Below are 17,163 nucleotides of genomic sequence, written 5' to 3' on the forward strand. Positions count from 1 at the left end.
TGTGACGTACACCGGAGGCAGGTGGCGGGAAACACGAAACCTTCGCTGAGCGGCAGCAGGGAGACGGAGGCGGCGGCCGTCCGGTGAGTGAAGGCGCTGCCGGCGAGTGAAGGCGCTGCCGGCGCCGGCCGTCCGGTGAGTGAAGGCGCTGCCGGCGAGTGAAGGCGCTGCCGGCGCCGGCCGTCCGGTGAGTGAAGGCGCTGCCGGCGAGTGAAGGCGCTGCCGGCGCCGGCCGTCCGGTGAGTGAAGGCGCTGCCGGCGGCGGCGGCCGTCCGGTGAGTGAAGGCGCTGCCGGCGGCGGCGGCGACCGTCCGGTGAGTGAAGGCGCTGCCGGCGGCGGCGGGCTGCACCCTCTCTCCGAGATGGGGAAAAAGGTCGGCTTGTTAAATGGTCCCGTCTGGAATCACCCTCCCCTGTTGTCGCTCTCCCTTTCGGAGGATAAAGGAATGCAGGCCTCTAAGACTTCCTCCCATTGACCTGGGTCTGCAGATTAAATCAAAGGGAAGTATGTAGTTGAGGATAGAGGAGGATTGCAAGGATGGATCCTTTGTGGGATGTTCAGGAAAGGAATGTTGAAATAGCGTAAGTGAGGTAGTAAAAGTTCTCTAGCTGTGATTGCATAGGCAACAGCTTGGTAGGTGATAGGAGTTTCACCCCAGGCAGGAAAATGGAGAAGGGGTTTTTCGAGAATGATTGGGTGCTCATCTACATCAAAGATTGCACGTATGAAGAAGGATAATGCACGACAGATATAAGGAATATTTGTATTTCTTTTAAACGAGGGCCATTTCAGTAGTGCAGATGATATGGTGAGAATGAGACTTAGAGACTCAAGCAAAGTTGCAGTAGAATTGGATCTGCAAAACACCAAACAGATTTGGAGGTGTTTGATTATAAGGTGATAATTTGTCAGGACAGAGACTGAAGACAGATGTTTTAAGAAGTTGGAGGACTATGAGGGGGAGAAAATATGTGTATTCTGTAGAACTTTTCATATTATCTACAATAAATCCACAGACTCCTATAGCTACCCAACTACATTTCCTCCCACCCCACCTCCTGTAAAGATGCCATGCCCTTCTCTGTTTCTCCATCTCTGTTGTATTTGTTCTCAAGATGAGGCCTTCTACGCTAGGATTTCTGAAAAATTCTTCTTTAGGAAATGAGGCTTTTCCCTTGCTGTAGTTGATGGAGCCCTCACATATATTTCCTCTATTTCCCACTTGTCAGTTCTCGCCCCTCTTTCCAGACAGAACAAATTGTTCCTCTGGTCCTCGTCTTTTATCCCACTAAGCCTCCACGTCCAGCACATCATTCTTTGCTGCTTCTGCCAGCTCCAACAGAATCCCACCACAAGTCTCCTCTTTTCACAGGGATCACTATCTCTGTGACTCCCTGGTCTGCTCACCCTCCCCTCCCCATCCCCTGGCACTTTCTGCTGCAACACTTGTCCCTACACCACCTCCCTCACTTCCATCTAGTGACCTAAACAGTCCTTTCAGGTGAGGCAGAGATTCACATGCAACTCTTGTCTATTGCTTTCTGAGCTTGTGACTAAGTGCAGACTTAGCATCCGTTTTGTAGAGCAATTGCACTGTCTGCTATGGCCATCCTGAGCTCTTGGTTGCATGTCATTTCAACGCCCCTTCTCATTCCCACTTCAATCTGTCTTTAATTGGCCTTATCCACTGCCATGGTGGGGCCAATGGAAACTAGAAGAACGGTATCTCGTGTTCCACTTGGGTACCTTACAGCCCAATGGCATGACCATTGAATTTTACAGTTTTGGGTAACCCACTCTCACCAGTCCACCTGGGGTGTCTCTCCCTTTGTTCTTTTTTTCCATTTCCTCCCATCCATCTGCCCATCACCCACATACTTATCCACCTGGACTACTTCTCCCTTGGTTCATCTTTTCTATCTCCTACCCCACCTAGCTTCATCTGCCTATTTTTCTCCCTCTGGTTCCACCTATTACCTACCAGCCTCTGTCTCAACACCACCCCCATCCCCCCCCCTTCCCTGACCTGGATCCATCTGTCCATCTCCCTCCCTCCTCCTACCCTCCCACCACTCTCCCCAATATTACTACCAGCCTCTCTCACCCCTCCCTCTCATTTCTATACACTGTCGATCTTCCTCTGTGCCGTCAATCCTGATGGAGAGCCTTGACTCGAAACGTGTACAATCGCTTTGCCTCCCCAGATGCTGCTTGACATTTTGAGTTCTTCCAGCAGTTTACATCTACTGCCGCTGAGGACATTGCTCTTATTTAAATAGTACTATGGTTTCTTTCGTGCACATATTATAGGCCAGGTGGAACCTTGGTTTAATGTCTGAAATATGTCACTTCCTTGCTCTGATGTATCAGCATAGATTTTGTTTTCATGTCTTTGAAACTGCATCTGTAGCTATGCTCTGGTTGTGGTCACAGACACTGAGGAAATTCATTTGACACTGAGGAAATTGTTTACTATGTCTGTTGCCGTGAGAATGGGAAGCAAAGTAGTTTGGTTAGCAGCTTAATGGGAGAGGATCCAGTGAGTAGCTGGAAGCTCATTGAGGTTGTGAGCTTGCAGTGGAATTGAAAGCAGGCAGAGGAGAAGCCGAAGGCATTGGAAGTTCAGGATTAGAGTTGAGACCCCAAAGAGTTAGTTTAACCTGAAATTGGAAAAGGGGGCATGTGAGGGAGCCACAAAGGTAGCTGGACTCAAAGTACATGAACATTTCACATTCCTGATGAGAGCTGAAGGTTGAGGTGGCAGGGAAAGGAGGGTAAAATCATCTTGAAAATCCTTTAAGTTTTGATCAAGTATCCTCTTTCTTAGTCATAGAACAGTACAACACAGGAAAGGCCCACAATGTCCATGCCGACTGTGATGCTAATTTAAGCTAATCCTATCTATCTGCATGTGGTCTATGTCCCTCCATTCCCTGCCTGTTTATGTGCCTGTCCAAGTGTCTTTTAAAAGTTGCTTATTGTATCTGGTTCCACCACTTGGCAATGTGTTACAGGCACCCACCACTCTGAGTGTTTTAAAATAAAATTTGTTTTGTAAATCTCCTTTAAACTTTCTCCCTCTCACATCATGCCCTCTAGTATTTGCCATTTCCACCCTGGGAAAAAGACTGACTATCTACCCTACCTATGCCTCTCATAATTTTACATATTTCTATCTGGTTGACCCTCAGTCTCTGACATTCCAGAGAAAACAATTCAAGTTTGTCCAATCTCACCTTATCGCTAATACTCTCTACTCCAGGCAACATGCTGGTGAACCTCTTCTGTACCCTCTCCAAAGCCTCCACATCCTTCATGTAATGGCGTGACCAGAAATGCACGCAATACTCCTATGTGGCCTAACCAAAGTTTTAAACAGCTGCAACATGACTTCTTGACTCTTGTATTCAACATGCTAACCTATGAAGGCAAGTATGCCATATGCCTTCTTTGCCACCCTTTCTACTTGTGTTTTCTCTTACAAGGAGCTGTAGACTTGCACCTCAATTCTCCCAAGGGTCCTGCTATTTACTGTGTACTTTCCTCTTAGATTTGGTTTCTTCAATCTTCAAGTCCTTTTTCAAACTTTTGAAAATCTGATAGGGATTGTGAAAATTAAGCTGAGTAGTATGATTCAATGTAGGTGGATTGCAGAGCCTCATTGTGCCAAAAGAGCTCAATCTCATGTATGCCTTTAATGTCATTAGGGTTCTGGGGAGGTTGTGGACAAATAACATTTTCAAAGGAGTGCACTTAGGGTTGGGGTTTTTGCAGTACTGAAATGGGAAGTAATTCATCATTTGGGCTCAAGAAAAGAGGGTATCAGGACAGTAGGGAAGCCAGTTAACATTAAAACAAAGATGATTGTTGGCAGCCACAGTGCACATGTAGTGAATGTGGGGTTGTCCCGTTTTTCATTTGAAACTAAGAGCGTGTACTGTGGGTGCCAAACAAAACTTGCTGGTGATTGAAAGAAACTGAGATCAGCAGTGGTCAGGGGAAAAATTCTGGCTGAGTGAAAGAATCTGGAGCTTAATGCTGATTGAAGTGTGTTGGGTTTGGTTATGGAGGTCAAGGAAATTCTGATTGTTGATGGCAATGAAGTGATTTGTGGCTAGGTTTTCATCCTCGTAGGCTGATTGTGGGGGACTGGGAATAGTGGATCAGCTGGAAATTATGCTAGCAGGCTTGCTGAAGTTTGGGTTGGAGCTTAACTGTCTGAAGGTGAGAATCAAGGTTAGATGACTGAGTATTGAGGTCAGGTAGCCATTTTCTAGGTGAAGGACTAGCTTCACACAGTGGTTCAGTAGGTGCATAAAATTATGGAACTTTCGCTTGCTGACCCTCTCCTCGCTTTCCTATTGAGGCATGACATTTTCACCTGAAAGCTAAAAGTCATTGTTTTTGTTTTGAAACTGGCAGTTTCACTGTTGGGCTAGAAGTTGTCCAGTTTGGTGTCCAAAACTGCTATTCTGCCCCTTGACCATTATCTATTTCCATTCTTTCTTTTAAGCATTGTCAGACCATTACCTGCATGACTTCCATAGAACCATACAGCCCAAAACAGGCCCTTTGGCCCACCATGTTGTGCTGTCCATCAGACCACCCTCACGCTACCTAACCCCTTCCTCCCGCATATCCCTCTATCTCACATTCCTCCATATGCCTATCCAACAAGCTCTTGAACCTGTTCAATGTATCTGCCTCCACCACCACCCCAGGCAGTGCATTCCATGCACCAACCACTCTCTGGGTGAAAAACCTCCCTGTGACATCTCCCCTGAACCTCCCACCCATAACCTTAAAGCCATGACCTCTCGTCTTGAGCATTGGTGCCCTGGGAAGGAGGCGCTTCCTGATTCATTACAGTTACCTCTGGGGTCTTCCTAAGATCTATCCCAAGCCCTCTTTCAACTAGGTGCTACCCTTTAGTGAAAAAATTGGTATTTTTCATATATACACTTGTGTCTAGCTGTACCTTGCTACCCTCTGTCTCTCTAACATCCAATTTTCCTCCATCTAAATATTAAGACTTACAAGTAGCTTCCATATGTCTCCTTCACAACTTATAGGTAACCCCCATGTTACGACCATTTGGATAATGGAAGTTGCCCCTTACAGAATTCACAAATCACTACCAAAAATTTGAGAGATGGTATAAAATTCACTCTTGTGGACTCTGTGGTTTTAAAAAAAAGTACATAAATTAACACAGGATTTAATTTTCAAGCAACAAACAATCTGCTGGAGGAACTCAGCGGGTCAAGCAGCATCTGTGGGAGGAAAGGAATTGTCAATGTTTCGGGTCAAAACCCTGCATCAGGACCCTGCATTGACTTGCGGAGTTCCTCCAGTAGATTGTTTGTTGTTCCAGATTTCAGCTTGTCTCCTATTTTTCATAGAAAATTGCACTTTTTGATACATGCATAGATGACGTGGATTTGCATTGTGGAAAATTGTGATATGGGCTGTTTTCTAGGATCACAGCCTCCCCGTAATGCTGCCATCACCAGTACTTGCTTGCCACCCATCAGAAAATTAAGCAAACTTGTTTCTTTCTTCCTTTAACTTTCTCCTTAAAATGTACCTGCTTTATCAAGCCTTTGTTTTCTTTGTTCTAATATTTCCTTATGTGGCTCAGTTCTAGATATGTTTTTCATGCTGTACAGAGTATTTATTGTCAACACCATGAGTCAATCCGTTAAAGACTCGTTTGACAGTTGAAGCAGTAAACTCTACAGCAAAGTCAATTTACTCTGGAAACAGACTGTTTAGTGAACAAAAAAACAAATCAAATAAAAACTGCACCAAGTTCTTTCAATAAAATAGAGCAATTATTCTTCAATGAGAAATATGTTACATCTAATTACGTGCCTTAAATTCAGTTTCAGTAACTATGTTTGATTAATAAGGGAATTACCCAATCATCTCCACCCTGCCTATACAACGACAGCAACAGAGTCACAAGAGTTGCAGAGCTCAGAAACGAGCCCTTTGGCTCATTGCTTCCATGCTGACCTTTTGCCTCATCTACACCCTAAACCCATTTCCCTGCATTAGGACCACACCCTCAGCCACTTTAGGACCTGTAAGCTTAGTTAGTTCGCACTTCAAGCGATTATACTCCAGAAGTGGGCTCTTCAGAGGGGTTTACCAGGCCAACACCAGATCAGTACTGAGGGCAGTATAAAGGTTAATTGGCATATTTCAATATTTAGCACCTGTCTCATCCTGCATGTGCTGGACAACTAAGCTTTCGCTGTATATGCACTTTTGCTAACACCCTACGTATCTCAATGATGTATTTGCAGTTGCAATGTAAGTAGAGATTGTTGTTAGTTACGTGCTACAAGCTCTGACTTCGACACCCTGCCAGTTTATTTTATCATTTTTCTGGTGTTTGGCATCCTTCAGACCAGTTCAAACTTGTGGCCTACATTGTTTGCAGTGGAGTTAATTACTCCAGTATATTATCTGTGATCCCAGGAATAACCTAGTAGGTTTTGAGGAAATTACATGCAAATAAATACATTTGAATTTGTTTCATTTTCTTAAATGAAAAGGTCAATTTCTTTGGATTAAGTGTATTGTGCCCGCATCCTCCCCAACAATCCACCAAACCACTCCCCAAATTTTCATTTCTCATTATATGTAACAAAAATTGAGACTGGTTAATGGATTTTAAATTAAAAATACATCTTTGTTAGAAAATGTTGTTATAACCTACAAAATCTTCCTATACTTTCTCTTTGAATATTATTTTTCCTTGGTTAAGACAGCAACTGAAGATGCCAGCTGAGAGAAAGCCAATGCGATATGCACACCCTGAGGGATACACTGGTGTTTGTTTTGATGAAACGGGAAGGTAAGGTACCTTGATATATCCTGATTTAATAGAGTTTAACTTCAGTATGCTCTATTTTAAACTGTTTTTAAACTATCTGTCAAGATAATGATTTAGGGGTGTGACAAAGTAGGTGCTGAGACAATGTTTCCCCCCTCTGGAATTTGACAGGAGGGTGGAATCTAGAACTAATTTCAGAATAAGGGTTCACCCATTTAAGACAAAGATGGGAAAGAATTTATTCTTTAACAGAATTGTGAATCTTTGGAATTTTCTACCCCAGAGAGATATGGATGATGATTCTTGGAATAAATTAAAGGTTGAAATTTTTGGTCTTCAGGGGAATTGAGGGTTATGGGCAACTGCAGGAAAATGGAGCCAAGGCCAAGATTAAACTGGTTATTTGGTCTACTCTTCCAAGTGGTCCTATTTCTTGTATTCTTATCAGCATTTTCATCACCATGTATTATTTGTGATGTGATAATGGCAGATCACCTCTTGCAAGGCCTTTCTCCATTCCTCTTCCAGTTAAGAGAATAACTTGATAATTATCCTCCTTGCTTCTGAATTTCTTGATGTAAAACAAGAACTGGGCATGGGATGGACGTGTCTTGCCATCATGCACAAAAATATCCCTGAACTATTCATTGTAAGCAATATTTCCTTTTTTCATTATGTGATAACATACTTGGCCCTCCTAGTTCTTCTAAATCTACCCTCCATCAGCTGCTGTGCGATATTAATTGAAGAAAATCTCACAGATTCATCTTCTTTCAACTCTCTATCTCTTTCCCTTTGCTCCCAGAAAGAATGATTTCTTCTTTCTCGTAGAAGAATTGTCATTGAGTGCTTTTATTTGAAGTTGCAGTTTATACTTAAGAGGCCTGTATCATGCAAATGTCTAGGCTACCCCTGCCGAAGGAAGAATGCATGCCCTCTACAACAAGTATAGGGTAGGTTCACCACTCAGGTTGACTCCTGGGGTTGCAAAGCAAAATCTACAGATACTGGAAATTTAAAATAAAAACAGAAATGCCTGTAGTCACCATCTGTTGATCTCTGCACTGGTGAAACCAAAAGCAGATTGGGCAACTGCTTTACAGACATCCCCATTCAGTCCACAAGAGTGTCCCTGAGCTTCTCGAGGCCTGTTATGGCAATTTTCCATCCCATTCTCCCAATGATCTCTCCATCTTTGTTCTGTTACACGCTCAAATGAAGCCCATCATATGCTTGAGAAACATTAGCTTATCTTCAGTCTTGACACATTGCAGTCACTGGACTCGATACTGAATTCAACAATTTCAGCCTTTCCACTGTGTGTCAGAACTCTCCAGTTGTGATATGAGACCATTGACCTGTAACATTAATTCAATTTTTCTCTCCCAATAGATGTTGCCTGATCTGCTCAGTATTTCCAGCATTCTCTTTTATTTTTGATTTCAAGCAATTACTATGGTTTGCCTCTCATATTTCCAGCATTTTAGAACATAAAACTTAGAACAGTACAGCACAGTACAGGCCCTTCGGCCCACAATGTTTTGCCAATCTGTATAAACCAACTCCACGATCAACCTAACCCTTCCCCTCCTACACAGCCCTTACATCCATGTGCCTATCTAAGAGTCTTTTAAATGTCCCTATTGTATCAGCCTCTACACCACCCTGGCAGTGTTCTTTTCTTTTGTTTTGGCTCTCTATGTGCCTCATTCATCTTCCCCTATTTATATTCCTCCAGTCAGAAGAGTTATGATTAACACCCAAAAGCAAGTGTGCCACCTAGACAACCTTGGTCTCCACCCTATCACAGACATTCTCCACCTCTCTTCCTCTCTGCAACTTACAATTGTGCTTGTTTTCTCACTTTTCCAGTTTTGACAAAGCTTCATTGACCAGAAGCGTTAGCTATGTTTCTCTGTCCGCAGATGCTGCCTGACCTGCTGAGCATCTCCAGTATTTTCTATTTGAATTTTTGATTCTGGGGATGGCAGGTTTGTCACATGAGGAGAGATTACGTTGACTCAGCATTTTCTGTGTTGAGTCTACAAGAATGAGAAGTGACCTTATTGAAGCATACAAAATTCTTATGGGCTTGACAAGGTGCTGGTTTCCCTGATAGGGTTTCTAGAACCTGTGGTTATAATCTCAAAATAAGGCGTTAGCTATTAGGTATTGAAATGAGAAGCAATTTCTTCACCCAAATTTTAGTTAATCTTGTTGTTGAATATTTTCAAAATAAAAGGTCATTACTCTTTTAGATTTCAAGGGAATTAAGGGATATTGGGTTAGTGCAGGAAAATGGCACCAAGTAAGAGGTCAGCCACGACTGGCTCAATAGCAGAGAAAGCATGAGGAGCTGAACGGTTTAGTTCCGCTTATATTTTTCATGTTCTTGATCCTGGAATGGAGCTTGCAACCATTCTGACAGAAAAGATGATATGTTATGATCAAGACTGACAATAAAGTAATCATCTTTTGAGGGTTCTTAATTAAATAAATCTTTTTAAAATTCCAGATATATTGTAACCGGTGGTAGTGATGGTGATGTTAGAATATGGGAAAGTTTAGATGATGATGACCCCAAATCAATCAATGTTGGTGATAAAGTTTACTCACTGGCTCTCCGGGTATGTGATTCCTTTGCTCTTTCAAATCCCTGCTGTTATGAAATGTAAATGTTTTATTTGGTATATGTTGTAATTTATGGAAAAATGCAATTATAAATTCAAACATGTTAAGAAATGACAATTATTACATTTAAAATATTATGTTAATGTAACTGAGGTTTGAATGGGAAGGTAATATTGCTGGGAATGCCAAGATTTTAAAACCAGAGAACATAGTTTCATAATGTCACCTGCAAACTTAAGCTTAGTAGTACATTGAAGGAAGATGTTTGTGATAATACCAATTGAAGGTTTCAATCCAAAGTGGTCATGAAAATTGTTGTTTTTCTTCTCTACATATGTTAATGAGGAGATGCTTCACTTTCGACATTTATCATACTTAAATTTTTATTTTATGTCTTTGTTCTGGAATCTCTTGCATGTATATCTTGTGCAAGTTAATGTAAGTTCTTTAAATCAATTATTAATGATTATGACCAGGAGAAGATCAATGGCAAAGTCAACTTGCTAGAAAAGACCAACGGAGAGAGGCAGAGGTTCTAAAGTGTACATGCAACCCAAGTCTCACTGTGGACATGCTTCCATCACAATACATCCAAAACTTGGGTTTTCTAGGTCAGTTGTGACAGTATGAAACATCAAGGAGAAGGGAATTCATCTCCTTCTCCTTGAGTAGATACCAGCTGGTGAGCAGATTTGCCAGGATTGCAGGCTTCCCAAGGTCTAAGGAGCAATGGACTGTACTCATGGGTTTTGCATGTCATCCTTGAGCTCCTTATAAATCACAAAAGGCTATCACTCTTTCAATGTACAAGTAGTGCGTGACCACCAACAAAAAAATTCTCATGATCGATGTTGTGCATCTGGGAAACTTGTAGAATGTGCTCATCCTGAGGCAATTTGCTGTCCCCAATATATTTCAACTACCATGCCAGATACATGAATGGTCCTTGCAATAGAAAGGCTAGTTCCTCTATCCCTGAATTCTAAGTCCAGATTTTGTTGGAGAGATTAATTAAAATCAGTCACACAGTGGCACAACTAGAGGACAGCTTCAGCGACCCAGTTTTGATCCAGACCTCTACAGCACCATTCTGAAAGCTCTGATCTTGCCTACTATGCAGAACCTGGAAGCAGAAGAAAGAATTCAGCAAATGTTAACAGGAGGAGCTTTTTTTTATGCAGTCAAGATCTAGCTTCTAGTCCTGATTCACTTAAGGACCCCACTCTACCAATTTAGGACATAGAAAGTCCACTTGGGCCACTTGTGCCCTTATGCACAGGGACCTTGACATGCTTTAGAACCATAGAACATTACAGCACAGAAAACAGGCCATTTGGCCCTTCTAGTCTGTGCCAAAACTTTATCGTATTGAGAATAATGTGGCAACCCCCAACTGATGGTGCCTGTATGAAGTGATGGTCTCTATTCCTCCATTTAACACCATCACTGTTGTCCATTCCCAATATCAGCAACATTCTGAAAGTCGGCATGTCCAGAAGAAAATTGCACAATCCACTAAATTAATTTAAATAAAGGCATGTGATAAGATATGCATACTGGATGCATGAATGTGCTTCCAGTCACAAAAACAACCACCTACTATCACCCTCTTACCAAACCAATTTTGGATCCACTTTGCCAACTTTCCATGGTGCCTATGGACTCTAACCATTTGGACCATTTCCATATGGCACCTTGCTAAAGGCTTTACTGAAATTCATGTAGATTACATCAGTTGTACTATCCTCATCAATACATTTAGCTACACCTTTGGAATAAATTGGTCAAACAGAGTCTCGCCTTCCTCCCCTTCAAAGCTATGCTATCTATCTTTGATTAATCCTTGTTTTTCTAATTACACATAATTCTGTTTCTCAGAATATTTTCCTAAGACTGACGTTGGCCTTATGGGCCTATAATTACCTGGCTTATCCCTGCTGCCCTTGAATAAAGATACCATATTTGCTGACCAAGTCACCTGACTCCTTGTCTATGGGCAGTGAAGATTTCAAAATCTCTGTCAGAGCCCTAGCAATCTCTTCCTTTGCCTTCCAGAACAACCTGGGATATTTCTCATCGGACCCTGGTGATTTATCCTCCTCTAAGCCTGCTCAGATACTTAATACTTCTTTTTAATGATAACTTGTTCGAGACTTTCACTGTACCCCTTCCTGAATTCTTCAGCTTCGATGTCCTTAATGAATGCAAATGAGACGTATTTATTTAGGACCCCACCGCGATCCTCTGGCTTTGTGTAAAGTTGCATGGACACGAATGGTCCCTACTCTTTCTCTAATTACCCTCTCGCCCTTAATACACTTAGAAAATGCTTTCCAATTTTCTTTAGTCTTCTCTGCCAGTGATAGTTCATGCTTCCCTAATTTCTTTAAGTAGCCCCCCTGCACTTCCTATATTCCTGTCAGGGATCACCTGGTTTTAGTTCCATTTATCTGCCATATGCTTTTTTATTCTTTATCCAACCTCTATCTCTTGGCATCCAGGTTCCTTGGACTTGTTACCTTTTGTCCCTGCAGGAAGACATTGATCCTGAACGTGCATGATTCCTCCTGGTCAAATTTAAACTTGCCTGCCTAGTCCTGTCTTGTGTATTAAAATTTGGCATTCTCCCAGTTCAGCACCTTAATTTCTGGTCCATCCTTGTCCTTTTCCATAACAACCTTGAAACCGACAGTCATGGTCACCATCTCTGAAGTGTTCTCCCATTGACACTCCAGCCACTTGCCTGGCTAAGTTCCCTAGGATTAGGTCCTATTACTGTCCCTTCTCTTGTTGGACTATCTATGTACTGACTTGAAAAGCCCTCATGGCTACCAAGTGCTTCTAAGCCTTTTACACTAAGGTGATCCCAGCTAAGAGAAAGTTGAAATATTGCCCTATTATTCTTGCATGTCTCTTTGATTTGTCTACATCTGTTTTTCTATCTCCTTCTGACTGTTAAGGGGATTGTAGTATACCCTTAGCATATTGGTTGTCCTATTTTTATTTCTAAGCTCCAAATGTATGGTCTCATTTAAAGATCCTTCTAGGTTATCCTCCCTAATTACTGAAGTAAGGCACACCTTGATCAATATCACAATGCCAACACCTGCATTGCTCAGTGGGTCAAGAAGCAAAGGGATGTTCGAGTCAAGATAATAAGAGTGTAAAGGAAGGTAGCCAGTATATAGAGGTGAGAGGGAGGGGTCGAACAGAGGCTTGTAGATAATGGGTAGAGCCATTATGGAGGGAGATTGATGGGCAAATGGTGAAGGGGAGGAAGGAGTGGAGATAGAGGCTAATAGGTGATGGGTGGAAATGGGTAAAAAATAAATATTTGGCAGATAGAGTTGGTTGGGGGAGTGGAGGGGGAAGAGTAGAGTCAGAGGCTGGTGGTTGATCTGTGGAACCACAAGGGAGGGATGACAGGCAGATGGAACCAGGTGGGGGAGGGAATGAAAAAGGTGAACCAAGAGAGGACCAGGTAGATGGGTATGTGGGTGATGGGCAGATGGAACCAGATGGGGGAGGGCAGGTTGGGTGAGGAATGGAACAGGTGAGCGACCCTGGGTAGACTGGTGGGAGTGGGCTACCTGAAATTGGAAAATTCAATGTTCATGCTATTGGGCTGTTGACTAACGAAGTGGAACACGAGGTGTTGATCTTCTGGTTTGCGTTTGGCCTCACCGTGGCAGTGGAGAAGGCTGAGAATGGGTCTGTGTGGGAATGGGAAGTGGAGTTGCAAAGATGTGTAACTAGAAGCTCGGGATTACAAAACAGTTGCCTATTCTATGCCTAGTCTTGCCAATGTCGAGGAGGCCACATCCTAAGAACCGAATGCAATTGACCAGGTGGAGGTGTATGTGAATCTCTGCCTCACCTGAAAGTGCTCTTTGTGTCCCTAGATAGTGGTGACCCATCCTTTCACCCATGTTGCCACAAGAGACTGCAGATGCTGGAAACTGAAGCAAAAGGCCAGATTGAAGGATCTTGACCCAAATCGCCAACTGTCCATTTCTCTTTACAGATGCTGCTTGACCTGCTGAGTTCCTCCAGCAGTCATTTTTTGCTTTCAACCATATTGTTATGACAGCAACAATATCATGTTCCCATGAACTAATCAACACTGGCAGTTCATCTGCCTTATTAGTCACACTCCTTGCATTAAAGTAAATGCAATTTAGCCTTGCATTTCTCCTATTACTTTATCATGCATGCTCTGCCTACTGAACTAACTCATTCCAGTTTTCCTTCTATATTTGTCTGTACCTCTCCCAAATGTACATACGCTTTCTGCCCCAGTCCCCTGCCAAATTAGTTTAAAACTTCCCCAATAACATTAGCAAATCTCCATGTCAGGATATTGGACCCATTCCTGTTCAGGTATAACCCATGCAGCTTGTATGGGTCCTACCTTCTTCAAAAGCAGTCCAGTGAGCCAGAAATCTAAAGCCTTCCTCCTACAGCACCTATGGCTACACTTTCATTTGACCTATCCTGCAATTCTGATACTTGCTAGTCGTGTGCCACTGGAAGTAACCCAGAGATTACTATCTTAGAGGTTCTGCTCTTGAATATCTTACATAATTCCCTAAGTTCATTTTGCAGGACCTCTTCATTCTTTTACTTGTATTGTTGAAACCAATGTGACCGTGACCTCTGGCTGTTTATCCTCCCCCTTCAGAATGTCCAATAATTGTTTAGCCTCACCCCGTGGTAGTCTCCTGAGTGGGGCTTAACCACCTGGAGGACAGATTGCTGAAGAACTGTGACATCTTTGATGTATTTAGCAGTAGTTGAATTCAGAGCCATGCTGGCAGTAGACTTAGCCTGAATGGATAGAAGTTCTAGTGCAGCACTTGTACATTGGTTGGCTTCTGTCTGTGGTGCAATGGAAACTGTGACCACTGTTTTAAAATATGGTAAAGTATTTTGACCTTGCTTTTGAAATGGAATAGAACATCATTTCCATGCAGATGTTTTTTTATTCCCATTTCCACTGACCTTTGCTGGGCATGTGCCAGAAAAGGTTACTTGTAATGCAGGCAATGGATGCTTTGGGAATCTCTAGGGGCATCTCTCTGGTCACTGCCTCCAAGTGGCATATTATTTCTGCTATGTCCAGAGAGATTTATGTTCATAGAAATTGTTTTAGATTTGAGACAATAATTATCTCATGAACGTTTTTCTCTCTTCTAGAATGGAATGCTTGTTACCAGTGTTTCTAACAACATTGTTCAAGTAAATTCTTTCCCTGAGGGTTCACCAGAAGGAATTTTAACCCGCTTCACTGCTGAAGCAAACCATGTTGTCTTCAATAACAATGCAACTAGTGTTGCTGCTGGATCCAGGTAATGTAATAATGGAGAAATGATCACCACCTGTAGCCAATTTGCCCTAGTTGCTCTCAATGTTGTTGTTGGTGGAAAATTCTTTAAAGCTTTTTAAATTAACTGCACAATTTTTGGAGGCAGTGAAAAGATTGCAGGTGGAAGGCCTGGAACTATTATTGATTTTAAATAGTGAATTAATGTTATAAAAATTGAAGTTTATTATTTATGTTAATGAGGAGAACTAGGGTAAAGAAAGAGGACAAAGAAAAAGGTTCTGCTGAAGGATTATGAGCATCTAGAGTCCAATTTAAACAGCAGAAACACAAAGATAATCTCAGGATTACTACCTGAACCATATGCAAATTGGTATTGAATCATTAAATTCTGAGAGTTGGATGTGTGGCTCAAAGATGGGTGGGAGAGAAACAGGTTTCAATTCATGGGCCACTAGCCCTACTATCGAGGAAGAGGGGAGCTGTCCTGTTGAAACGGGCTTTATTTAAATCTATCAAATAACCAGGCCTGTAGGTAAGGCTTTAAACTAAATTGTGGAGGGGAGTGTTTTGGTCAAGGTATTTGATGGACAAGGTGATAGTGCAGGTAGCAACAAGTGTATTGATAACTAGAGTCAGTCTGGAAGGGAAAGCATATTGGGTTCAGAACAGAAAAATGGTGGTAACTCAAAATTGTTGGTATGTAAACTGAATACATGCAGCATATGTAACAAGATAGGTAAATTAATGATATAATTCATGGGTATGATCTAATTAATATTAGAAATGTGATTATAGAGTGATATAAGGTTCGGAATTAAATACTCCAGGATGCTTAATTCTTAAAAGGGACAGAAAAAACGGAAAAAGAGGGGTAGCCTTGGTATAACTAGAGAGAGAGAGGATCATAGCATGGAAACTCATTTTAGGTACAGTCAAGAAACCACAAAGGGCAGAAAACATGGGTGCAAGTTATCTGTAGGCCCCTAAATAGTAAAGGCAAGGTAGGGCGACTATAAATCAGGAAAATAGAGATGGATGTAACAAGAATGATAAAGTATTCAAGGGGGATTTTAATCTACATGCAGATTTTGCCAACCAAATGAGCATTAATAGTACAGAGAATGTATTCATGGAAGGTAGTACAGATGATTTTCTAGATCAGAAGGTTGAGAAACGAATGAGGTACCAGGCTATTTTAGATCAAGTTTTAAGCAATGAGAAAGAATTAATTAAAAAACTTGGTAGGTGATAAGCCTTCACGAAGTTTCAAAGTGATTTAGTTTAGTTTCAAAACAGGGTTTAAATCTAAAGCAAAACAAACAGCAAAGGTAAAGTATGATTTGGCTATGGTTTATTGGGAAACCAATTTAATGGAGGTGTCAGTAAATGAGCATTGATTACCGTTTAAAGAAATAATGCATAGTCTACAACAAAATATATCCTATTGATGCATGTTTTAAACAAAACAACGCAAAACAGTAAAATGGTATAGCTGTGGTGAATGAGAAAAGTTAAATAAGGATTTAGATCAAAGGTGAATACTTGGTAGTGTTGCCAAAAAGAGCAAGAGCTTGAAATTGGGAAATTTTAGAATTCATTAAAGAAGGGCCAAAGTACAAGGAATATGAGAATAATCTGTTGATAAACAAAAAGAAACTGTAGAATGTTCTGTATGGGGGAAAAAATAGCAAAAGTTGATGAGGGTCCCTTGTAGACAGAGGCAGAAGAAATTGTATTGGGGAATAAGGAAATGGTAGAGAGAGATTTTGTTTGGTCTTCACAAAAAAACCCAGGGGTCGGTGCTAGGCTCATTGCTATTTGTCATCTATATCAATGATTTGTATGAGAAAATGCAAGGCATGGTTAGTAAGTTTGCAGATGACGCTAAAACAGGTAGTGTCGTTGACAGTGAAGAAAGTTGTCAAGATTTACAGGGGGATCTTGATCAGCTGGATAAATGGGTCGAGGAATGGCAAATGAAGTTTAATTTGGTTAAGTGTGAGGTGTTGAATTTTGGGAAAACAAGTGAGGGTAGGACTTAGACAATGAACGGTAGGGCCATGGGGTGTGTTGTAGAACAGAGGGACTGAGGAGTACAACTACATGGTTCCCTGAAAGTGGCATCGCAGGTAGACGGGGTGATGAAGAAGGCTTTTGGCATGCTGGCCTTCATCAGTCAGGGCATTGAGTATAGAAGTTGGAATGTTATGTTGCAGTTTTACAAGACATTGGTGAGGCCACATTTGGAATATTGTGTTCAGTTTTGGGTCACGCTACTATAGGAAAGATACCATTAAGCTGGAAAGAGTGCAGAGGAGATTTAGGAGGATGTTGCCAGGACTCAGGACTGAGTTATTGAGA

The 17,163-nt window shown here is 41.8% G+C and overlaps 1 protein-coding gene across 1 annotated transcript in view; it reads left to right on the top strand.

The window, feature by feature from the left end:
• Positions 1-100: 100 nt before the first annotated feature.
• wdhd1 (WD repeat and HMG-box DNA binding protein 1) overlaps positions 101-17,163 on the top strand; it is a 62,805-nt gene continuing 45,742 nt past the window's right edge. Inside the window, 4 exon segments of the mRNA XM_052016664.1 lie at positions 101-239; positions 6,777-6,866; positions 9,361-9,472; positions 14,673-14,824. Coding sequence (XP_051872624.1) covers positions 6,790-6,866; positions 9,361-9,472; positions 14,673-14,824 — 341 coding nt within the window. The 5' untranslated portion in view covers positions 101-239; positions 6,777-6,789.

This window comes from Pristis pectinata, chromosome 1 (assembly GCF_009764475.1).
Source record: "Pristis pectinata isolate sPriPec2 chromosome 1, sPriPec2.1.pri, whole genome shotgun sequence".
Taxonomy (NCBI): domain Eukaryota; kingdom Metazoa; phylum Chordata; class Chondrichthyes; order Rhinopristiformes; family Pristidae; genus Pristis; species Pristis pectinata.